This window comes from Zeus faber (assembly GCF_960531495.2).
Source record: "Zeus faber genome assembly, chromosome: 15".
NCBI classification, from domain to species: Eukaryota; Metazoa; Chordata; class Actinopteri; order Zeiformes; family Zeidae; genus Zeus; species Zeus faber.
This window is the reverse complement of record NC_137194.1, coordinates 17272868-17297785: the sequence shown is the minus strand read 5'-3', so window position 1 is coordinate 17297785 and position 24918 is coordinate 17272868. Positions and strand designations below refer to the sequence as shown.

Here is a 24918-nt window from a genome sequence, read left to right as displayed (position 1 = left end):
GTAACGGGGTTCAGAATTTAAAATACAGAGTGGGCCTTTTGCCACAGGGGGCATGTAGAAATCACCTTATAGTAGAAAAAAAAAACATATACCACCAAAAACCATGTATAACATAATGTAATGTAATGTAATGTGATATAATGTAATATAATATAATATAATGTAATATAATATAACATCATATAACATAATGTAATGTAATGTAATGTAATGCAACATAATATAATGTCATATTAAGTAAAATTATATAATTTAATGTAATGGAATGTTATGTAATATAACATAGTATAATGTAATGTTATGTAATATAACATAATATAAGGTAATGTAATGTAATATATAATATTTAGTAATAGCCAATAGAAACCCCTGGATAAAACAAGAAGGTCGGCCTCAGTCAGGTTCTGGTCCTATAGCTGCAGGGCTTGGTGCTGGGCCGGGGCCAGGGGACAGAGCTGTCGCTGTCCGGCACGCTGCTCGGCCAGATGGTCTCACCGTCCAGCGCTGTCAGCTGTTCTCTCAGGCACAGAGGAGGACTTTGGTGTGCGGCTCACAAAGGAGGCCAGTCAAACACAGAGAAAAACTTCCCTCACTCACTTCGCTCTGTGGCTGCAGCTGGTATGTGACAAATCCTTAACGTGGAGGGATCTCCACCACCAAGACATGCCTCACTCAAGGTAAAAAAACAACATTTATTTCAAGGTGTGTGTGCGTGTGTGTTTGCTACTGACGTGGATAGTGGACGGTTACATTATCTTTTTGGAGGATGGAGAAATGACAGCGCTATAGGTTCAAGTATTTATGTTAAAGGTCTGACATTATCTTGAAATAGATGAAAACACACAATGCACAGTTACTCCTGAACAAGAGGTTAGAGAACCCGCAGGACGTGAGCCGCACCAGGCTGCTAAAGCTCCTCTTAATTCCATTTGCTGACTATGGGATCTGATCTGACCGTTTAAGATCATTAAGATAGCAAATGCTGGAGGGAAAGGCAGAAAGAGAACCGAAAGGTGATTCAAGTTCAACAGATATAGACTTAATAGTATTTCTTATAATATTTGATGTTTTACTATCGCTGCGGTCGAAAGGATTTTGTTCCTCGGTTTAAGGCACCATTTCCCAACCGCCAGTTATGGAAAACTGCTTTTGTTTTTGTTCAAAGTTTTTGAACGTGGCGGGCTCCTGTTTATTTGGTCAACTTCGTCCAGTCAACCCGACACTCGACCACCTGCTCTAAACAAAACGACGCCGTTACACAGCCATGGCAGCTGGCCATCGGGCCATTTCCGTGTCTGTATCCTGAGCAGTAACAATAGTGCCGTGAGGGAAACATTATACATAATACAGAGGGGACCCTGAGCTTCCCCTTCTGGTTCCTGGAGGGGGAATAGCGCATGAGAAAGGCCAGAGGACGCTACACACACAAACACACACACACGCACACACACACACACACATACGCACACACACACACAAACGCACACACATACTGGGGGTTAGGGGTGATGCCTGATTAAGGCGTGAATAAGGCACAGGACCTCCTTAGATGTCAAAAATGAAATTGATTAATCACTCCTTGATTAACAGCAATGTTTGCCTCGTCCATTTTCCTTTCTCATCATACCTCCGGAGACCAGTTAAAAACTACCACCTTGACAGAAACCACATAATTAGCTTTCTGTGTCGTTGACAATGCTGTTCAACTTTTCTTTCTTTCTTTCTTTTTTTTTTACTGGCAGGTGCGAGACAGGAAATTATTCAGCAAATGTTGATTCCAAAGCTTCCTCTTTCCCTGGACGCTAAAGTACAACCCTTCAAGGCCTCTCCTTCCTTGAATAGAGGAAAAAAAAAAAAAAAAAAGCGCAATCCCGCCCCGCCCGTCCGTCCGTCCGTCCGTATTGCCAAAATAACAATCGACCAGGATGGAAAACACTTCACTCTATGTCACTGAAGAGCCGGGTCCAATCTCCACTGAAGTAGACACGTGCACGTTGGAGATGAAAAAGAAATATGAAGTCATTCCAACCGTTGTCTGCTCCGTGTGCCTGTCGTTTGGACTTATCTACTGCTTTTTGGGTAAGTGTTTGTCACAGGAGGGGTTTATGTCAAACATAACATAACAGACACACACTCGTGTAAATGCGCACAAATTGAGGCGCCACGTTTTCAAAAATCAACGTGTTGCGTTATTCTATTTGAGTCGACCGATGAGCTCAAATCCATAACAACCAGGTGTCCGGAAGCTGCGAGGGCTTTAGGTCGGATAAGCCGAATCTGCTGCAAACAGATGGGGAAGGGCTCCTCACGGGCTGTCGGCACACGCAGGGCCACCTGTCGCACATTGCACTGTTTTAATAAATGAATAGACCTTGCACGTCTTCGTGCCTTTAATCGAAATCAAATTCCAGCACGAGGACACGTGTTTTAGCAGGTTCTGTATATGAGCGACCTTCCCCTGTGTCTCCGTCAGGATACCGCTGCTTTAAGATGGTCATGTTCCTGTCGGGCTTCATGCTGGGGTCGGCGGTCGCGTGCCTCCTGTACCACAGGGAGCCCGCGCTGGACACGCAGCTCGGGCTGGAGACCAAGGCGGGGATCGGCCTGGGCGTGGGTGTGCTGTGCGGCCTGGTCACCATGCTGCTGTGCGCCCTGGGGCTCTTCGTCACCGGCCTGCAGCTGGGGTGCCTGCTCACCCTCGCCCACCTGCTGGTCATCGGACAATTCTACAAACTGACTCCCGCGTGGGCGCCTCTCTGCGCCGTGCTGGCCGCCAGCGTCGCCTGCGCCACGCTGGCACTCCGCTGGCAGAAGGCATTCACCGTCGCCTCCACGGCGGTATTCGGGGCGACTGTGGTGACGCTGAGCGTGGATTACATGGTGGAAGGGTTCACGCTGATGGGACACATGCACGAGATCCTTTCCCGGGTGCCTGCTCGGCCGCTGTGCTGGTTCAGTTGGGCCGTCGTGGGCATCTGTCCCATCCTATGTCTGATGGGAGTGTGTGTGCAGTGGAGGATCACCGCCACCGGGGTTTATCACCCACAAGGTGAGAGCGACACCATTAACAAGACTCCTTTCATTCCAAACGTCCCTTCTCTTTGACGACGGATTCTGACTTCTCTCTCTCTGAATCTCTCCAGTTCTCCACCGGAAGCAGCAGAAAAAGGCCGATCTGAAATACGGATACAGGAGACAGCGGGAAACATACCGTCGGCACCGGCCTCCGCCCCTGAAGCGCTACGCCGGAGATGTACTCGCTCCGGTCAGTATATCAAAGTCTACATCCCTACATGAGACCAACCGTTAGTATTATTTCTCTACATTTCAGAACCTTCATATAGGCCTATGAACAAGTATGAGTAGTCCACACTCAATGTCTTCTTATTTTTTATTTGTCTTAAGTAACAAAACTGAAACAATGTCAACGGCTTCACTTACATGATTGATCCCTCATAAAAACAAGGTAGCTCAAAATCCTCACCCAACCTGCATGGTTTTTCATATACAGACAGCCGTGCTACCGGTGTCTTTTTGACTCACCTTCCGCGGTAAGAGTCGTGGGTATCCGTACAAATAACAACGCCTCCGCATTCATCCTTCCAGAGTTATCTCCAGAGCCTACAGGAGCGGCAGATGAACACCGGCTCCTCCACCAGCAGCACCGTCACGCGCAGCGTCATCGACTTTGACTTTGAGACCGGGTCCATGGCGCCCCTGACTGCCTCCTCGCCCGCCTCCAGGGTCTGAAGGTCTTGAGCTCGACTACAGTCGACCCTGCGCCCTCACTCCTGGAAGTTTGGAAACAGACCCCTGAACTCTGAATTTCCTCCCCTGAGGAGCTTGTGGCGAGGATACGATCGGTCCGGGTCGTAATGAGATGAAATGAGCGCATTCCAGTCAACAACATGCAGACTTTCTAGACGCATGATCGTAGACTCATCACCATTCTCACACTTTTCAATATTTTACTGAACAAGCAACAACTGTTACCATCATTTCATTCATATTTAACCAGTGGCTATATAGGCCTAAACAAGGTTCTGAAATCAGATCATGTGACATCACCTTTAAAAAAACACAAAGTATTGCTCAGTTTGAAATGATGTATTGTCTACAATAAGGGCGAAGGAGAATATGTCATCTATATGTCAACATATACTCAAAGTAGTGGTACAGTGTAAATCTATCATAAAATAATGTCATCATATACAGTATATACTGTATATATGTATATATAGACAACAAAAATATTTATGGAAGTAGCATATTTGTCTTGTAAGTGTGCTCCATCAACAATAACACACGTGATCTCAATGGATCAATGGACTCATAATATCAATTTAGTTTTACCTTTTTTTTTTTAACCATAAAATACCCCATTCATTAACACCTTTACCATAAGGTTATATTTTCAATTCAGAATTAGTCAAATCCTGAAAATGTTCAATTGTGTTATGTAATATACGCTGGTCTTTCCCTCAAAGTGACAATGCTGTTATGGGATTTGAATTTGAAACTGCTCATTTTTGTCCAAATAAATAAGAATCTCCCGCTATGCCTTCACAGCAGTTCATTGTGGGGACTCTGCGCCTGTGATGTCCTCCGGTGGCTCAGTCGTCACATTGCATCCAGTGAGTCTTCACGCCCCGGGGGAAGCTCTTCTCCACTGCCTGGCTGTGTTTGCTCACGCGCCAGTACCAGGTGCCTTTGAACACGTATATGTGGCCGTCCAACCACGTAAATGCAGCACTGGGGTTGCCGGGAAACCCATGGAAAAGATGTCCGATGGTTTTGGGGTAGGACGAGAAGTCCGTTGGACCGATTTCATCCCACTGCCAATACCCTGCACCCTAAAATACATGGAAACGGATGCATTAGCGGGCAAGTGGGTTACACCTTCAGAAGAAGTACTCTCCTTATACACTACAGGAAATATGCAGTGCATAGTAGCCGATGGTGTCTCCAACACCTACTTTCATGAATATTATTTTCTTGCTCTGGATTGAGTAGAAGGCTGCATCAATATTGGAAGGAATCGTGGTCAAAGGTCTGGGAAAGCCGCGGTCCAGTTTGAAGCCTGCGTATCTCCACACTTTGTCTCCTATGAAAAAGCATTTGAGTAGCGAGCAAGGCGTGTGATAATTATTTCAACAAACTCCGTCGGTGACAAATACAAGTGACTCATAAGAACTGCATCAGTTTGGCAAAAATAACACACACTATGTACCTTTCAAAAAGTAGGACTTTCCAGTCCTCGGGGAGTGAACAGCTGCATCCAGGTTTCCTGGAAGCTCTTTCCACAGAGCAGAGATGGGGGCAGGAGTGCTGTGGCCGGTGTCGGACACCGGCCAAACATACTGTCCACTGAAAACATACATCTTCTGCAGGGGGCCTAGTTGTAGAACACAACAAGCAACCTGTAAACAGTGTGCCTCTTTTTGAAGAAAATAAAGCCAGTTTTGGTGTGATTTGGTGATTTGATTGGTGGCTTAACTGCCTGCGTACCCAACATTATAGCATCCATGGCGGCCTTGCAAGGATCTGGAATACTTCTCCCTGGCACTGACTGGCCTGGGTGTCTGGATGGAGAGTGTTTCTCCGGCTTTCCTGAAAGGCAAAACCGTAATTTACATTGCGTCGGGTGACATTCAAATATAATTCATATACCGACTCCACCATGCTAATTCGATATTACCATACAACGCCTGGATGCCCTGGATGTCATCCGGATGGAGCCTGAAATTGGAGCGGAGTCCGTTGTCCACAGGCCCCATCAGAGCACCGTAGTACTGGGAGTGGCCCAGGCCGAGGGCATGGCCGATCTCATGCGCCGCGACGACCATCAGGTTGGAGCCGTAGTCCTTCCCCTCCGTCCACAGTTCATCTGCATCAAAATGTACGATGCCTGACTCTGGGCCGTCGGCGTGGGCCAGCACGTAACCTGTTGGAAAAGGCGAGGCTGAAATTGTAATTGTTTCGTCTTTTTTCCCCCCAGACACAGCCTTAGGAGACTTCTACGGGCAACACGGAGAGGTTTGATGGCACCCTGTAGAGCATCCTAACCTCTGGATATTGAGTTTGGCAGTTTCGGTAGTTTTGTACACATGCTTTCATAATTTCAAATATTTTAAAATTACGTCATTCGTACCTCGACCATCAAACGGCACTGGACATGTTTTATCCTGCCTGTGAAAGGAGAACTTGATGTCGGCCGTTCCCTGCTGAACCTCCCGGAACCTTAAGGGCGACACGTTGCTCCAATATTTAAATGCATTGTGAATGGCCAGGCGAGTTCTGGCTTGGCCCAAGTCGGGAGTGTAATTATTTATACGGTAGGTCAGCGTCTTCTTACGCCAGTAACCTGTTGAAATGAGCAATAGATTATTTATAGTACGATCCGTTTGAAATATAATCAACACAATACATTAACAATCAAACCGACATTTGGATTCCGAAGGAACTTTCTCACCCATCACTCTGTATCTGAGGGAATTGTTGTTAAAAGTATCTCCTAAACCACAGCGAGGTTTGTGCATCATTGCCAGTGTTGCTGAGTTGAGATTCCCTGATGGAGGAAGGCCGGTCACCTTTTGAAAGACTCTGAATCACAGATGCTATCACATTAGTGTTTTCATTTACATATTTGAGTGTAACTTTTCAAATGCGGAAATGAAAATAAATGAATAAAGGAGGAAGAGGGCGATGCTGAGAGGCTGATCAAGGGCTCACCTCAGGACTTCTTCTACTTTCCCGGGAGGGTAATTTTGGTCCCTAATATCCAGTGGCACGTGCAAATAGCCATAGTTCCTTAAGTAAGCCTGGAACAACATTGTTTATTTTAAGTTTGTACAACAAAACATAAAGGAGAATTTAGTAGGATAAAGGAGAACAAAACAAAGATGAAATAGTAAATAAATTATATTTTTAAGTAGAATTAAGAAGACTTTCCTGTACCGAATGATTAAAGAGTCATTTTGATTACCTCGGCTCAGATGGTGTCAAAGCAGGTGTTGTAAAACCAGCAAAGCATTGAAAAGGTTGTTCACATCTGAACTCATGGCAACCTGATATCTATACAGATCCTATTGGTAAAGTTTTTGACTCAGTCTGACTAAAATGGTTCTTCAGTGGCTTCAATTCAGGCCTTTCTTACAACGGCTTCCATGAATTCCTCTCTGCTAGAGGCAATGGACGATGCGGTCGTCAGTAAGACGAGAAGGATCGTGTGTTCCAGTCTATGTTCCATTTTCAGGAATCGGGTACTTTTCAGTTCGCGAGAATAAATTCCATCAATATTTGAACTGGTTTCTTAAAAACCAGTTTCAAATCCTTCCAGGCTGTATTGAACACTGCAGTAACCGCGTCTGGATTCAAGGTCTGGACTTTCAGCTTTGCGTGTCAAAGTGTCAGCCTCACGCTCGAGCAGAGCGTGCTGGAAATGTTTGTCAGTTTTTATACTGTCATCGAATGCCTTTGGGGGGGACCTTCCTCAAACCCAAACAACATGCCCTCAATGAGGAATGCGATGCGTGGGAAGACAAAAGCCCACACATATTTTGAACTTGGACATAAGAAGGGTTATATGCGCTAGCAGTTGCTTGTCTCTTAGCGTTTAATAGCTTCGGGTTAGCTTTGGGTTACGTCAAAGGAAGTAAAACAGAAAAACTATGGATGCCTAAAAAAAAAAAGGAATCAATGTCTCCCAAGAGAATTCTCATTACGACCATTTTAAAGTGAAGTCCCACTCAACACTCTAAAATGCTGAGAATGATCCATTTTAAGTTTTGGCATTTACCGATGGCATAAACATGGCGTTTGTTAGTTAATTGATATATTCAAATTAATCAATATTTATTAGAACAGCTCCTGCTAAAAAAAAACAACAATGTGCACATACTAAAGCTACTTCTGGTATTTCTCTAGGGAGTCTTGCTGGTAAGATATGTATAAAGCTATTCTTTCCTGAAAAGAATTACGTTCCGTTTTCACATTAATTTATGGTTATTACGGATTTACTATGAACAAAACAACTAACCACATTTCCGCTCCGAGACAACAGATTTATATAATTCAAACCGCAGTCAAGTCAAAACAAGGTTTCATAAACGTAACCATCGCTACAAATTATGTGGGCAGATGACCACTGTGATTCCACTGGAAGGTATTGCTTCGGAGAATACCAACATGAAAATTTACAGGAGATGCACAATAGTTGAAAAACAATTACCACCAAACAAGAATCCTTTTAGTGTCCGAATGAAAAATAAAGGTTTCAGGAAGAACAAAAAAATATATATAGCCTCCTTGACATTTCAGTTATTTCTTCTTTACAGTGTCATTCTAACCAGTAGATGGCATCTTGTATCTATAAACTGAATACTAAACAGATTTACAAAGGGTTCAGTGGTAGAACTTGAAAAGGCTTCCTCCCTGGATACTGTTATGGTGTTACTGTACATGAAGCTTTGCTTTCATAACTTATTTTTAAAATATTGGCACTAATCATTATGGAAAAATCTGAGGCCAGCCCACGTTAAAAACATGATAGCTTTCAGCAGCCATTAATCAATCCCCCTTCCCACCCATCCAAGCACCGGGCCACGTTTCAATAAACATCCGGGAATTTCATGGAATATATGGCATGAAGAGACAAGACATGCACAATGTTTCATGAAGCTATATAACATTCCATGTGCATGAATAGCTTGTGTGTGTGTGTGTGTATACACTGTATGTATAAATATACACACACGCAGACACAAAGACACACAATTAAACCCACGAAACAGAGAACTGCCTCTAAGTGCTGGAGATTTTATATCAACTATAATCCTGCTTGGTATTGGTTTTTGTGTTCACTTCCAAAAGCTACAGTACATGTTGCCAAGCGAAAGACAGAGGAAAAAAAAAAAAAAAAAAAAAAAGAAAACTAATTCATTTTTCAAGGGAAGCTAAGAAAAAAAAGCTGTCAAGTCCCTGTGTCAATATACAGTTTGTACTTTTGATAGTTTGTCCATCTTTCCTGCTGTCATTTTCAGCAGGACTCGTTTCAAGACTCCTTCTCCAGCTGCTGTAGCTCCTCCTGCAAGGCCGCAGCGCGGCCAACCTTCTCCAGCTGCTCTGGTGTCGCTTGCTTGATTTCCCCCGAGTCCAATTTCTGCCGTAACTCCTCAACCTGCCGCAGCTTCTTTTTGAGATTTTTAACCTTTTTCACCTTTTCATTGGCTACCGCCGAGGAATCGTCTGCAGCCGTGACCGGGGAGGCCGGATCCTCCACATTGACTAAAGAAACCCCGTCAGAAACGGACAGGTTCTCAACCGCGTTTCTCACAGACTCCACGTCATCCTCGCCATCCAGGCCTTGCTGCTGCTTTCGTTTCTCTTTACGCTTCATGTTGCGTTTGGCGGTTTTGGAGAGAGCGGATGTCTCACTGTCCCCGCAACCAGGAATCTTTTGCTGTTTCTTGGACGGCGCTGCATCCTCTGGGCTCATGCCAGGTGGAAGGTCTGGCTTGCTCTTGAAAAACTTCACAAACTTGTTCTCGTAGCTGAAACAGAGGACCACACCAAAAAAAATTAAAAATTAATGAATGAATAATGAAAACTACAATTTTTTTTCTATATCATTCTTAATTTCCAATCAATACAGACAACTCTGCTTACACAGGGACTTCTTCCTGAGGCACATAACCATCCTTTACCCGCCTCGGTCTTCTCCAGGTTCCATCAGGTCGTTGGGTGGCAGCAATATATTTCCCTGCCAAGAAATAGTGTGTATATATATATATATATATATATATATATATATGGTAACAACAGGCTGTATATTAGCAGCCTATACTTTGACAGTACTGTGCTATAAAGGATTAACACAACATTGCCAAATGTATTTGATTAACTCACAAAATAAGACACTGCTAAATCGGCCAGGTTGAATGACAATAGATAAAATAATCCTGCTGCCTTTTCTTTCTTGTTTTTTTTTTTACTTCCACTTTCTGTCAGACACTCATCTGCTCAACATCTCGGCAGGAGGCCATCGCTGTGAGCAACAGGTACCAATTTCCTTCTGAATATGAGGAGGAACCAACAAGTAGTCATTTTAGTTTTAAAGTATAAACTCTAAAGCACATTATTTTCATCGCCACAAAATGGAAATGGGAAACTGTGATAATTATGAGCAGCAGTCCACCTTAAAGGCTTGTGATAAAGTTAAACACATGTTGGATGATATTAGTGTGAAGGGTCTGGATCACATTTATAGATGATAAATAGATAAGACACATCATTGCCGTGCCACAGCAGCACACATCCACTCGTATGTGTGATCACGGGTAAGTCATAAAAAAAACAAAAACATAGAAAAAAAAGGCAACATACAATAAACCTGAAAATTAACGGTAAGCAAGTAAACCACTGTATCAACTCAAACGCGAGTTTGAGTGGTGTCAAAGAGTGGTGTCAAATATTATGTTTGAGTACTTTATGTGGATAGCGGATATGAAAAATATGGAAAATACGGTGGCGCAAAAAGATGCCACCTTTAGGCTAATACACAGACTTGAATCCACTACCAGTGTTCAGGTTATATTAGAACCACCGTGAGTGTGAAATAAGAGGTGCAGCAGCTCCAGCGCTGCCCACACAGGCTACGCTAGCTAACAGCTTCCAGTCGCCGTGGCTAACCGGCGCCACCACGGCGGCTCACGCCAGTGAGGCTCGGCCGTCGCCCAGCGCCGGCCTCCCCGCAGAGTCGCAGGTGCCTTTCTTCAAATACGACCCCGAAACACGAGCCGCCATCTGCCCTCCGGCCCTACCGGACTCGTCTGTAACATAGGGGGTTGCCATCTTGGAGTAACGTGCTCCTCCGCTCCCGCTCGTCTCTACGGCGTTCGCTGCGGTTGACACGACGCGATTGTTTTCCCCGGAAATGACGACGAGGGTCGCGGGTTGCCAGGTAGAGCCCACTCCGGACCCCCGACCCCCGAAAATAAAAAATAATAATAAATAAATTTAAATAAAAACAACAACCCGCCGCCTACACGGAAATGGGGACGGGCCGGGCCGGGCCGGACCGCTCGCTCCGCCTTGTGAGGGCGCACGGCGTCAACGCAGCGGGACGGAGCTTGTGTCGAGCTACGCGTGCGGCGATCAGCGCGACCACGTCACTGACCCCCCCCTCCCCCCCCCCCCCCGGAACCGGAAGTGGTTTGGGTGGCGTTCGAGGCTCTGGCGCCTTCCCGCGTTCCTCCTCCTCCCTGTGGTGTCGGTCTCAGGGAAGACTCGACAGATAAAGAAACGACACCCACGCCACGTCTCTATATCGGTGGGCTCACTTGTGCGGAACAGTCTGCGTGGCCTTCGTGTATGAAATGCGCCGCAGGGACCAAAATAAACCTGTCGTTGTCCGGCGCGCTGCAGTGTGACCTCGTGACCCCCTGTGCAACCCAGTGAGAAGGCCTCCGTTTGGGCGGGTCGGCCGGGAAAAAAAAAAAAAAAAACCCAAAGTAGGTGCGAACCGCTTGCACCGACACCCATCGGGTTGGACCTCTCCTCCAAATGAAGGTGGAGGAGGAAGGCGCCCGACGCGGGCGGAGTGGCTCGACCAAGAGGGCTTGGCTCTCCGCTCGCCAGCCTGGCTGAAAGTGAGCGAGCGAGCGAGTCCCAAATGGAGCTCATTTCGGGCCGGACTGCTCCGCCGTGCTACCAACCCTTACTACGCTGTACAAGTAGTCACGGCGCGATTCAACCGGTTACGCTTTATACCCCTTCACACAGTTTGCTTTTATTGAAACAGATAACATGTACTCATTGGACAATATAAGACTCATTACTGAAGCAGATTGACTGAGATTTATATATATAATTGAGGTGATGGTAGCTCAGGCGGTAGAGCTGGTGGTCTAGTGATCTAAAGGTTGCTGGTTGGATCCCAGGCTCCTCCTGCTGGCACGCTGTAGTGTCCTTGAGCAAGACACTTCACCCCGCATTGCTCCTGATGGCTGCGTCCGTCGGTGTTTGAACAATTGTAAGTCGCTTTGGATAAAAGCGTCTGCTAAATGAAATGTAATATATATATATATATATATATAATGTCTAATAAACGTATGTGACAAATAATCTGTTGAACTTGAACTTAATGAACTGTATAATGAACCCAAATCCCTTGACGCATCTAGCTGGATGAATCGCTTTAAAGGGGCGTGTTTCAGTAAAACTGGCAACCTGTGAGCCCTTTTTTTTTTTTTTTTTCCTCCTCTCCGTCTCCCCGGACGACTCACGGGTTGCCAGATCTAGCGGCATTCGTCGATTTAAAGGGCCTCCGTTTCGGGTGAAGCCGACACCCCCGTGCGGCACGGTGTTCCTCGGACCACGCACAGATTTCCGGATCGAGCCGCCGCGGTTTCTTCAGAAAGGTGAGCTTCGCGTTTATCTGGCAACCCGCGCGCCGCCCGCTCCTTCGGGCCGCCCGGGCGGACCGGGCCACGGTGCGTGCTTTAAAAGGGGGTGCTTATAGGGAATCTGGCGACCCGCGAAGTCTAGGAAAATATTGCACGCAGCAACCGAGCGCTCCGACATCACTACGGGCGACTGACGGAGCGGAGGTAAACTACTGCACCTACTCCACCTCCTGTGCCGCCACGACGTTCTTCTCACGGGATTTGTGGTACAAACACGTCTATGTGCTTTATGCTTCCACGCTACCCCTGTGTTATAGTTATCCAAGCTCGGTACGCGTTGGACGCTAGCTGGCTTGCTAGCGTTGAAGCCAACGGGGCATTGAATAACAAAAGCAGCGGTCTGGGGATCCGTAGGGTGACGTTTCTCTACCAACGCGTTCGAAGTGATGTGACGTCTTTGTTTGTTTTTCTATATTATATATATATATATAGTTGTTCATATATGCGCTGACATTTACTTCAATGTGGCGTTCTCAGGACAGGCACAACCAGCTAATCTAGGAAGGTTAGCAAGTTAGCGCAACGTTAGGCTAAACAAATGGACACACTGTGGAGGTTCCTTCCCCAAGGCGGTGAATTGGCACCATCCAGTTATTTAATTTCGATTTTTCATGTTGTACTGTTACTATATATGTATATGTGTGTATGTGAATGAATGAATGAATGAATGAATGATTGATCTCTAGGCTAGAACATTGCTTCTTCTGACAATAGTAATGATAGTTCAACTAAACGCTAGTCATAAATCAAGTAATAAAGTTTGTATTTTGATATTTTGGCACAGACCACACTGAGGCTGCCTGTTTTCAAGTCCAGTAGAATGATGGGGTAACCTAGTTAAAATGACAACCACTCTTCAACCAGGGTAAAGTTCGATTTTATTATCATTGACAAATTAAAACCTATTAACTGAATATGTTGGTGTTCATTGTGTCATGTTCCCTGCTTGTGTCACATCCCTCCTCTTATTGGATTTTCCACAAATATTAACCTCCAGTCATTTGGTTATCGCGTACCATTGCCGGCCACTTGTTTCATGGCTTCCTTCAGTCAACATGGGTACACATGGTGCTCATGAGGATTCAACCACCTTCCCTCTTAATAAACATTATGCATCCCGGTCCATGGAAGACTGGCTGGCTACTGAAGTACAGCACTTGTTGACTGTTATGTGGCTTTGACGTAAGCGTGGGTGTGGTCTAGGACCGTGGCACTTGAAGTGGGTGTTGCTTTATCTAGAAAAGGAAACTTAACTTAAAAGGAAAATCATTCCAGGCTGATTTGTCAGGGCAGCTCAGGGCCATCAAGGCAAATCCTTTCAAAAACATTATTTACCGTCACAAGGTACGTACTTTATCTGAATTGTCTGGGGCTTTATCTTGGGTTAATAGTGTACTGCAAACCTGTTTACCTTTTTTAAACATGAGAATGCAAGTTTTGACATATAGACTTGATGCAATTTGTGTATGTATGGGTGTGTGCGATTGTATATACTGTATGTGTTTCTATATCAGGTCATTCAAGGAAAACAGTCAGTGTGATTCAGAAATCCTAATGACTTATACAGCCGTTATGAGCCGAGTAATAATAAAACTTAAAAGATTTTTAAAAAGTAGGCCAACTTGCTTTTTTTCCCCCTAAACTCAAGTGCAGTGTTGTTGCCAAGGACAATATTGTGCGCAGACTATCCAGAATGGCAGACAGACGGTCATTTATCAAAATCTGGTTTTCATTGTATATTATATGTTTAGAGGAAATGAATTTCAGTTGTAATGCTTCACTCATGTTAAAAAGTGATGGGACTAAAACTGATATAGATAGAAAACTATAATAATTAAGGAGCACATATAGGTTAGTCTTTTGTTTCATGTGACTTTTTATGAACAGTATTTTGGGGATATTTTATGTGGTACTTAATGCTTTATATATTTATTTATCACCAACCCTTTCTGATACCTGATAATCGTTTCTGTTTTCATTACTTTTTGTCTTGTTTTTTTTCCCCCTTCCCTCCCTGAATTGGATCAACTTTGAGGAGAGCAGAGAAGAGAACTTGAATCTCTGCCTAAGTGCAGTCGGCCTCATCCCGCCCTAACCACTGCCACAGCCTCTTGTTGGAAAAGAGGAGAAAACTCACCATCGTTACGCTTGGAGCTCTCATTTGAAGCTGTGTTTAAACGGTGGATCGAGAAGGCTCCGCAGTCGTTTTGGATCTTCCTGAGAAGCTAAAAGACACAACACTGAAAGGATTCCTCTGTCTGGTACAACATGGCGAAGAAAAACCAAAAGGGTACGCATTTCCTTTGCCGTGATTCGCGAAGCATCTCGTGAAGAACGTGCAAACATCCATGGTCCTGTCATTAAGATCATCAGAAGACATGTTAGGATGAGGATGAGCACATTTAAAATTATTTGGCATGCGAACGAGAATACCCTGCAGAGCTTTGTTTAAATTGGAATGCAATTGGGGCGAGACGCTCCACGTTGCACATGTGGCCTGAGAGCGAAAGATGGTTTTAATAGCTGCAGCTTTACTTCTCTGCATATAAACTTGGGAGTTTTCATGGTGATATTTTCACTCTTAAGCATTTTAGCCTCATCTAAAAATGGTTGTTAGTTTATGTTCCACCCTACTTCACCTTATCCTTTGCTCTATACCTTCTTTTCTGTCATTCACAAAAAAAAAGGAGTCCTCCAGCGATCTGTCGGGCATGCCATCTGCTTTTTCTTTTTTCTCCCCCCCCCCCCTTTCCCTTTCGTTTACTTTAGCTCAGCTGTTTCTCATCTCATTGAGCATAACGTGATCTCATTTCATTGAGCATAACGTGAATAGACTGTCCTCCTTCCACGATGGCATGAACCCAGGAGATCCTGACGTCTTTTTTAGGCACAGTGACTCGATTGGTTATTACCGGTTCAATGTATAACTTGGCTACATGAGAGTGGATGTGGTAATATAACCGGTTCAGATGCGCCGGCCTTTATACTGCGTCATGTAGTCAGATGGGTGTGGGCTGAAGGTAAGACAAAATACGTTTCAGAAGATAATCGAGTTAATTTCCAGGCTGAGAGATAATTGGACGGGCGGTGTCCAGAGGACCAAACTGTCACAGCTTTCGCACTATAAAACTTGTTGTGACCTTTAGCTTCTTTATCTCTCCTTTACATTACATTACATTACATTTAGCAGACGCTTTTATCCAAAGCGACTTACAATTGTTCAAACACCGACGGACGCAGCCATCAGGAGCAATTAGGGGTTAAGTGTCTTGCTCAAGGACACTACAGCATGCTAGCAGGAGGAGCCCTTTATGTTATATTCGTAAACAAATATTAACAGGATTTCTGTAAACTCTTTACAAAGCACTTCATATTCAAGCTGTTGACCAACTTGTGTTAAAGGTGCGTTTAAAGGTTTATTTGATTGTGAGATTATTATTATGTTTGACAGACTGTATTGGACTTCACACTGTATTAAAGTTGACCTGGCCAAACTGACTCCCGTTAAACCTTCAGAGAAGGTCCAGGAGGGATGTTGCATTGTGGGTGTTTGATTTGCAAATGATGGGCTAAAGTATTTATATATTTTTGTGAGAAATGAGGCTGAGTAGCCAACAGATACCAGAGTGTCTCGTCTGTTCTGCTTTCCAGATCCCTCTGGGGTGGTGTTTGACACCGCCTCAAAGATGGTCATGTCCCAGGGTGGAACGTTTGAAAGAATGAAAGAAAAGGTGAGCAGTAACTGGACCGCACCACGCTCTCGTTCAGAGAGTGTCGTCTTTGACGGATGAGAACAGAACACGGGGTAAAATGGACGGTTTGACCTGTGACACACTCATCAGGTTTTTAATTCATTGTCCCAGATGTGTCCACTTTACTGCCCTGAGCGTAAGCACTACCTTGCTCTACTGGATTTCACCATTGGTGAACAGAGTGACATAACAGCTAAACTGACACTGTGAGCTAGTCTTCACGAAGCAATAAATCAAGCCGTGAGATTATAAACTTTTTTTTTTATTATTATTATTTTGTCGTTTTATAGACATTTTTTGTTAGGCTATAACTGTCTAAAGGCTTCACACGTTGTATCTGATAATAAACACTTGGATTCAATGATGTTCTTACCACTCTTCTCCTTTCCACTCTAAAGGGGAGTCTGATACTAAATGTAGGGGGTGTCATCCGGTCTCAGAGGAACTGATATTTGGGGAGGGGGTGGAGGGGGGTCTCTTAGTACCGAGGGGCAAGGGCGTAGAGGGCATGAAGGTAAGGATGTGAATTTTGGATATGGACTGGGACTTGACGGCGAGAGGACCGGCAGTGAGGCTGAATAAAGATAGTAGAATAAAGATGGTACCAAATATTAGACACATCCAAAAGTCATTGAGTTGGTCTTGATAGGTTTGTGGCTCAATGTGGTTTGTTGAAATAGTGCTCACAGTGTTACCGCCTGTCCATTTCAACTTGTTTCAGAAAATGGGAGCATATAAGTTGTTTCCCCTGTTCAGGATTTTGCTGAATGTGACAATGTGTTTGAATGTTATTTGAGATGCTGTGGTATCGGTGACTTCACGTAGAACCTGTTCCCTTCCATCTTCTTTGCAGATCAGTGCAGTTCGGGCAGTTGTCCCCAACAAAAGTAACAACGAAATTGTTTTGGTGTTGCAACATTTTGAAAACTGCGTCGACAAAGCCGTGCAGGCGTTCTTGGAAGGTATGGAAGCTCGCTCGCGCGCGCACGTATATATCTTATCGAGAACTCTCCCGATATTTAAACCATCAGCAGATTGTGTGCTCTCGCCATCTCAGCCGCTTTAAATAGCGCCCGCCAGCTGCTATGACAACCAACAACTGCCTTGTATTTGTACAAAGTCTTGCATCTTCCTCACACTTTTTGATCCGACACACTTTCTGATCTGAGAGTGTTGCCACGAAGGCAGCCACTGCCGTCAGCTTAACAAGACCCCCCCCGACAATACTATTTACAAACACCCACACTTTCGGCAAGATGAGAACACTTTCCAATTACGTGTAGATCTGCGAAAATGTGGGCCAATTGTGGACCATTGCTGTTGCAAATTCTGTGTTGGATCTAGTCCATTTGACAGACAAAGAGGGAATGCTAAGTGTAATGGTAAATTATACTGACTTTATATTAAACTAAAGCCACTTTTTGACTCTAAAATGGGCTGTGTGTAGAGAGGGAGGCGGCTGTGGTTTGTCTCTGCCGTGTTTGCCAGTTATGTACATTTATGGATAATCTGTAAAAGGGTATCTGAATTTGGTCATGCCTATTAATTTGTAAAAGTTAAACTGTCCATAAATATGTTCAAAGTATGTTCCATGCTCTTCTAACTCATACAACGTCCCCTTTCCTGCTCGGAAATGTACATGAAAATCACTGTCAGTCATCAAAACTTACATAAAAATACTTAACTGGGATGTGCTGACTATTAAGTCTGCACATCCCACTTAAGTCTTTTTATGTCTCAGTTCAGCAGTGTTGGCCCCTTAATACTGATGCTTTTTAATAATGTCAGTGAAAATAGTCAGCCGTGTGAAGTAGTCAGCTTTGTAAAAATTCAAAAACATAGGTGAGTATAGACATGAATGAATGGCTTGTAGATTAGAGGTATCTGCCAGCCACTGTGCCCGGTTGACGAAAAAGGTTCATTTCCCACTTTTACTGTGTTTATATAGTTTACCAGTTAAGTGCTATTTTATATACACCCATCAGCCACAACATTAAAACCACCACTTATAATGTGTAGCACCTCTCGTGTCACCAAAACAGCTCTGACCCGTCTAGGCACGGACTCCACAAGACCTCTGAAGGTGTCCTGTGGTATCTGGCACCAAGACGTTAGCAGCAGATCCTTTCAAGTCTTGTAAGTTGTGCGGTGGGGCCCCCATGGATTGGGCTTGTTGTTCCAGCACATCCCACAGGTGCTCGACAAGATTGAGATCTGGGGAATTTGGCTGCCGTCAGGGAATACCATTGCCATGAAGTGGTGTACTTGGTCTGAATGCCAGGACCCAAGGTTTCTCAGCAGAACATGGCCTGGACCATCACATTGCCTCTGTCGGCTTGCCTCCATCCCATAGTGCATCCTGGTGCCATCTCTTACCCAGATAAGCAATCCATACACATCCAGACATCCACATGACATAAAAGAAAATGTGATTCATCAGACCAGGCCACCTTCTTCCATTGCTCCATGGTCCAGTTCTGACGCTCACGTGTCCATTGTAGGTGCTTTCGGTGGTGGTCAGGGGTCAGCATGGAGACTCTGCAAGCTGTGATGCACTGTGTGTTCTGACACCTTTCTCTCATAGCAGCATTAACTATTTCCAGCAATTTGTGCTACAGTAGCTCTTCTGTGGGATCTGACCAGACGGGCTGGACTTCACTCCCCATGCACATCAATGAGATCATGCATACTAACCACTGCATACGGGGAACACCCCACAAGACCTGTCGTTTTGGAGATGCTCTGACCCAGTCTTCTAGCCATCACAATTTGGCCCCTGTCAAAGTCACTCAGATCCTTATGCTTGCCCATTTTTCCTGCTTCCAACACATCAACTTCAAGAACTGACTGTTCACTTGCTGCCTAATATATCCCCTTGACAGGTGCCATTGTAACAAGATGAGCAATGTTATTCACTTCACCTGTCAGTGGTTTAATGTTGCGGCTGATTGGTGTACACAGCTGCTTGTGTTGAACTCAAACAAATTTCCTGTACACGGACCAAACCTCCCATTAAATCATGATACCTCTATAATTCAAGATTAATATCATACCTTATTTACATACTTCCAAAATTAGCCTTCTTTTATCTCTACAGGGCTAAAAATACTTTACTCCATTCAAGTCAGACTTGTTTTTGGATTGCTGTCAAAATTGCAGTGCTATTACTGTATCTATTGTCTTTACGTCATTCCAGAGATGGAATTCAAAAACTGACGCACGAGCAAGATCTTTGACACCATGTCTTTCACTGAATTCCCTCTTTCACTCAGGCAGTGCAGTCGAGATCCTCAAGGAATGGAATGTCACCGGCAAGAAGAAGGTCAGTCCATTTCATGTGTCCATTTCTCTATAAATAGATTTATGAAATTGTTTAAAAAAAAAAAAAAGTGTTTTTTGTTTGTTACAGTTTAAAACTGCGTATTCAATTTTTCATTCACTCTCTTTTAGTGTAGGGCAGTATTTTTCCTAATGTTATTTTGGGAACCCACTTTTTAATAATGAAAAGCAATTAACACACGACCCCATTATCAATGGGTCCTTATCGTATCCTTCAGCAGAACAAATTTATCCGTAAATGAATATTTCTGGGGGGGGATGTGTCCACAGCCATTTTTCCATTAAACACTGATATTGTATCTTCAATCAGTAAACCAACCATTTCTAAAACATGGGAAATAGATACTTTTCAAAGACTATGGAAGAATTATTTCAATTTTGTTTGGTAACCCAATCAAATCTCTGGTGACCCATACTTGGAAAAACACTGATTTATGGATTACAGTTGTAATAGTAATTTGATACTTTATTTAAATTTTCTTTGTTTGTTTGTTTGTTTTTTACCACAATGTGAAGCCTAAAAAGAAAAAGAAGCCCAAGCCTGAGCCCGAGGCCTTACCGGAGCCCGTCCCGGTGGAACCACTGGTGCCACCGGAGAGTGACAAGGACGAGGTGAACGGTTTCCATGCCAATGGATCCGTATTGGACGGAGAGTCTCTGGATTCCCTCAGTGAACAGTTGGACTCTGCCTCGCTGGACGCTGCCGAGCTGGACTCCGTACCAGCAGCATCTGAAACCCCAGGTACCCACAGACTCCCATCACGATGCCTGAATTTGTCGGGAAGAAGATGTTCCCAGAAAAATGTACACAAAAGGTACAACGTATAGCCCTAATCATCACTTAACAGGGGATCATGGTACACTGTCTTCCCTCTCCTCTCAGGAGCAGAGGCCGAAGGTCACGATGGCTCCCCGAGCCCCACGGCCCCGCAGGGGGGGAGGAACCACCAGGGTCCGCGAGGCGCCAAGACGCGACACAGGCAAGGCTCCGCCCCCCACCACCCCTCCTCCTCCTCCACTCTGTTCATCACTGATGACGGCCTCCACGGGTCGACGGGAAACAAGAAGATAGGTAAGAGCGCCCCCCAAATCCATGCTGTCCGAAATTACGAAATGTGTGTCCCAGATTCCGTAATATACGGTGCAGATTGCGCCGACGAGGCCTTGTCGCTCATGTCTGTACCATCCGCCGCCGCCCAGCTCCCAACATCGACCGCTCAGTCAAGGACCTGCAGCGCTGTGCGGCTTCGCTGACCCGCTACAGGATAGTGGTGAAGGAGGAGATGGACTCCTCCATCAAGAGGATGAAGCTGGCCTTCGCCGAGCTCCAGAGCTGGTGCGTTGTCCTTTTATACAAACCCTCGATCGACGAATAACTAATAATAACGGTTTCGCTTTTGCAGCGATGAGGTGTAACGCACACATCGCACTGGATTTGTTTGTGCATGATGGTGTTTTACGTCGCACGCTAACCTGGATAGTGTAGGGGCGGGCCATCGATGGCCGTCACCTTTGCCCTACACAACAATGCCATGATAAAGTGTTCAATAGCTGCTCCATATAGATACTAATCCAGGCTTGAATACTGTCTGCTGTATATCATCATCTTACTCTGGTTATGAGTAGATTGTGGGAAAAGAAAAAGCATAACGTGAGGAAAATTCCCAAAGCATTTCTAAAGTTGAATGTGCATCTTGAATTTCAAATTGCATTTAGCCGATTGTGGTTGCACACGATACTTGGGATATCTTTAAGCATGGAGTTTTCAAGAGAGATGTTTGTTGTTACTGCCACAATTGGCCAGCCTTTTGTTCAAAAAATAAATCCAGAATAAAAATCAAAAGCTCACTTAATAACCAAGGAGCTAGAGACCTGCTGTGGAAGGCCTAGTGCTGTTGTGATGGTCCATGGAGGCTTTCCTCCCTACAGATCATATCATTCATCTAACTGAGGCTGAACCTGTGTTGGTGAGGATTTGGCCTACTGTAAATAAAGTTTCCGCGCCAGTAATCATTACCTTGTTTCAACATTTGAAATTGAATTTATTATTAAATCAGTGTTCTATTTTTGGTTAATGATGCAAATATTGGAAATTGTGCTGTTTATGAAATGTATTGATTTAATATTTTCTTCCAACTGAAAATAATATTACACGCAAGACACCATGTAATCAATAATTGTTTTGCAGAGAAAGTCAAAGTGCAAACCCTTATCTGGTGAAAGTAAAAATACATCTCTTTGCTCTCGGTCTCTCTTTCCAGTCTAATGGACAGAGAAGTGACTCTGCTCTCCGAAATGGATAAAGTCAAAGCAGAAGCCAGTGAGTACGACACTTTAAAACATTTGGACCGAAACAAACCCCTGCATGCCATCCAGGAATGACTAGACATAATCATCTGACACATTTTGGGGCGGGTGCTCGCAGACCCTGTCCTAAATCACTCCCAGGGTCGTTCCGAGCGGAGTGGTAGGGAGCACCAGACACCAGCATTCTTAAAATGTGCCGTGGCAGCGCCCCGAGGGGCCGGCTATTCCGAGTCGGTGTGTGTAACATGACGGAGCAGGACCTGCATATTTGTACAAGTGGGCCGTTTTGCAGCAGCGTGGAGTGTTGTGCGTTCTTGCTCTGGAAAAAGTGAATAGTGTCAGGTGTCGGGGGAGACTCAATGCTGTCTTTGTGCAAGGTGTGTCGAGATTTGGGGGCTGGGGGGTTGATTTGCAGTTCTCCAATCTTACAAAAGCCGACATCCAGCATTCCTTAGGTTGCTGCACACCTACACTACTGTGGAGGAGATATTCCGCTGTTTTTACATCAGTGTGAACAGATGCTCTTATTTCTTTTTTTTTTTTTCCTTTTTTTTTAATTTGGGGGGCGGGGCTGATATTTGTGTCTTTAACTCTAAACTGGCAACCACTGCACAGCAAGAAATCTCAGCCTTACGAGTCATTTCTCTGCGGCTAGTGTCGGACACGCCAACTTGCCAAGCGATCTGCACGACGGCGAGCCGTTCCAATTGAGTTTTACGTCTTGTTTATTTTATTTTTTATTTTTTTGTGACTCTTGATTTTTAAGGATTGAGGCGACGGTGTCAGTGTTGCGTCGCTGTTATTTTTAACAATAAAGTTAGATGTTGTTTGCACTAAATTATAATTGAGTTTCCTACGGTGTGGCTTATTAGCACTTCAACAGCGTTTCTTTGTCACTATCGCATCAGTCATTTGTGGAATTCCACAGACGATATATGGTCACTAAAATAACACTGAGGGTCATGGTTTGGGTTGAAGCGCGCGCGGCTGTTTCCTGTATTCCTGCGGGGGTCGTGGGGTTTGTGTCATCCAAATGAAAATGTCTTCCTTCGCTCCCGTGTTGCAGTGGGCATATTGGATGGCCGCCAGAAGAAAGCCGAGGAGCTCCGGCGACTCACTGACAAATCGGCGTCCATGTCCGAGGACCAGCTGAGCGAACTGCGCGCAGACATCAAGGCAGGTTAACCGCACAAACACTCCAAAGATGGATTTTTATTATTTATTTTTAATTCCTCCTGGGTTTTTTTGGGGTTTTTTTTTACGCTGTTTATTTATTGTCCCCCTTTCAGCACTTTGTGAGCGAACGCAAATACGACGAGGACCTCGGGAAAGCCGTGAGATTCACATTTGAGCTCGAACCGCTGAAGACGAGCATCACAGGGTTTGGATCAGGTACAGCCCGCTGTCACAGGATTACTCCTGTTTAGTTTGGGGGGTTTCTAATGGAAACATTTGTAAATGGCCATCCCAGATCGACTTGAAGGACATTCCGGAAAGGGGACGTCACAGAGAGCAACACATGTGGAACGCAAACAAGACTCAAGATGTTTGTCACAGGCATATACATATGAGCATACATATAATATATGTATGCTCATATGTATATGCACTTATATTTCACTACATATATGTAGTAAAATGACATCATTGAATGGTTGTTTGTTCTAAAGTGCCAGCTGAATAAATATGGGACAGATGCCAAATATGGGGCTTTTTAAACAATAATCTTGCGGATAACTGTTTAAACACAACGGAGCGAAACCTCACTTTTATGGTGTCGCCGCTGAGGATGGCAGCGGTAAAACTACGGAGGACAAGGGCAAACAAGTGTCTCGCTTGAACGGCTCCTCGTGAAATCCTTGGTAAAGCTGTGTTTCCATCGAAACCCAGAGCAGAATGTGCTTTCTGGGTGAAGGCGCCGACATGGGCCACGCACGCCATCTGTATTATTATTATTATTATTATTATTATTATTATTTATTATTATTTGTTTTCTCCGGATCTGTTCCAGTCTACCACCCGCGGACGAGCTACTCCAACCGCTCTCGCTGCAGCTCCACTTCGTCCTCTGTGACCAGCCCCGGGGTGCCCGAAGCCCCGCCTTCCAACCAGGCCCAAAACCCTCCGAACGAATACCGCCCGCCGCCAACCAAACAGGTGGGGAGCGGGTCGAACCAGCCGCCGCTCACTGACGGTGTTTGACAGTCGCTGACCGGCCCTGTGCTCCTTCCCTCAGATCTTCCAAGGCAACAGACGCACGTTCCAGGGACAGGGCTATCACTCCGGCGGCCAGCGCTACCACGACAGGAACTCCGGCCGCTACAACAACCGCTACCAGGGCGACGGCCACGGCTTCCCTGGCGCCGCCTCGCAGCACGGGAGCGGCTCCAGAGGTCCCTCGCACTCCTCGTCCAGCTCCGCCGCCGCCGCCGCCACCACCACCACCTCCTCCTCCCACCGCCAGGACCGACCCGCTGTCAACGGCCTTCCCCAGCGGCCTCCACGGACACACTGCCCTTGACCCTCCGGACTCCCTCCTTTTCTCCGTCAACCCCCCTCCCTCCCTCCCTCCCTTCCCTCCCTTCCCAAATCTACTAACCCCCCCGCTCCCCTCCCTGTACCCAGTGCGCTGTACCCCGTAACCATCCTACTAACTCCTTTCGATGAAGAATAGAAATCAAGTTTACATTATTATTTTTAATTTTCTGTTTTGGTCAGTCGAGCTGTAGTGCCACCTCTACGTCGATCCATTCATCCTCAAAACTTGAAGAAGATCTTAGTATTTTGTAATTTTCCTCTGACGTCAGCTCCTTAGACTCGTTTCTCCCATTCTTGGTATGGCTACAGCTTAGCTCTTTAACACCCTCCTTCCTCCCCCCCTCCCTCCCTCCCTCCCTCCCTCCCTTCCTTCCTTTTTGAGATTGATGGAATGCTCTCTATCACCGGTCTGTCGATGCTTCTTGCTGCTTCAGAGAAAGATCCAGAATTGTTTTTCGAGATTGCGTGCACGCCGTTTTCGCTTCATTTAAGCTCTCGCTCACACCCCCTGCAAGTCT

At 45.2% G+C, this 24918-nt stretch overlaps 4 protein-coding genes across 4 annotated transcripts; 2 read left to right on the top strand and 2 right to left on the bottom strand.

Annotated features, from left to right (window-relative positions):
• The first annotated feature begins 528 nt into the window (after window positions 1-528).
• On the top strand, window positions 529-4518 carry LOC307241627 (transmembrane protein 198-like). Its single transcript, XM_080015813.1, has 5 exons — window positions 529-677; window positions 1743-2079; window positions 2474-3049; window positions 3144-3265; window positions 3607-4518. Exons 2-5 carry the CDS (start codon window positions 1926-1928, stop codon window positions 3748-3750), a joined length of 996 nt encoding a protein of 331 aa, XP_079871939.1. The 5' UTR covers window positions 529-677; window positions 1743-1925; the 3' UTR covers window positions 3751-4518.
• Window positions 4519-4613: 95 nt separating this feature from the next.
• Window positions 4614-7249, bottom strand: LOC307241219 (matrix metalloproteinase-19-like; the record flags this gene model as incomplete). The annotated part of the gene is made up of 9 exons (XM_080015257.1): window positions 4614-4853; window positions 4977-5104; window positions 5231-5395; window positions 5509-5610; window positions 5699-5944; window positions 6152-6364; window positions 6473-6603; window positions 6733-6821; window positions 7157-7249. 9 exons carry the CDS (start codon window positions 7247-7249, stop codon window positions 4614-4616), a joined length of 1407 nt encoding a protein of 468 aa, XP_079871383.1.
• Window positions 7250-8049: 800 nt separating this feature from the next.
• pym1 (PYM homolog 1, exon junction complex associated factor) lies at window positions 8050-11025 on the bottom strand. The gene is made up of 3 exons (XM_080015745.1): window positions 10821-11025; window positions 9667-9760; window positions 8050-9551 (listed from the first exon to the last, which is right to left on the bottom strand). The coding sequence occupies exons 1-3, from the start codon at window positions 10849-10851 to the stop codon at window positions 9053-9055; spliced, it is 624 nt and encodes a 207-aa protein (XP_079871871.1). The 5' UTR covers window positions 10852-11025; the 3' UTR covers window positions 8050-9052.
• A 3588-nt stretch (window positions 11026-14613) lies between these two features.
• Window positions 14614-24383, top strand: spats2 (spermatogenesis associated serine rich 2; the record flags this gene model as incomplete). Its single annotated transcript, XM_080014746.1, has 12 exons — window positions 14614-14754; window positions 16116-16195; window positions 17070-17178; window positions 19489-19538; window positions 20072-20297; window positions 20439-20627; window positions 20756-20891; window positions 21817-21875; window positions 22929-23038; window positions 23152-23254; window positions 23874-24019; window positions 24099-24383. The coding sequence occupies exons 1-12, from the start codon at window positions 14733-14735 to the stop codon at window positions 24381-24383; spliced, it is 1515 nt and encodes a 504-aa protein (XP_079870872.1). The 5' UTR covers window positions 14614-14732.
• Between the last annotated feature and the right edge of the window lie 535 nt (window positions 24384-24918).

Coding starts and splice junctions, on each gene's coding strand:
- LOC307241627 (XM_080015813.1), top strand. CDS start 1,926: ATGGAAAACACTTCACTCTATGTCACTGAAGAGCCGGGTCCAATCTCC. Junction 2,080..2,473: donor ACTTATCTACTGCTTTTTGG/GTAAGTGTTTGT, acceptor TGTCTCCGTCAG/GATACCGCTGCTTTAAGATG. Junction 3,050..3,143: donor CGGGGTTTATCACCCACAAG/GTGAGAGCGACA, acceptor GAATCTCTCCAG/TTCTCCACCGGAAGCAGCAG.
- pym1 (XM_080015745.1), bottom strand. CDS start 10,851: ATGGCAACCCCCTATGTTACAGACGAGTCCG. Junction 9,761..10,820: donor CTATGTTACAGACGAGTCCG/GTAGGGCCGGAG, acceptor ATTTCTTGGCAG/GGAAATATATTGCTGCCACC. Junction 9,552..9,666: donor CCTCAGGAAGAAGTCCCTGT/GTAAGCAGAGTT, acceptor CCTCTGTTTCAG/CTACGAGAACAAGTTTGTGA.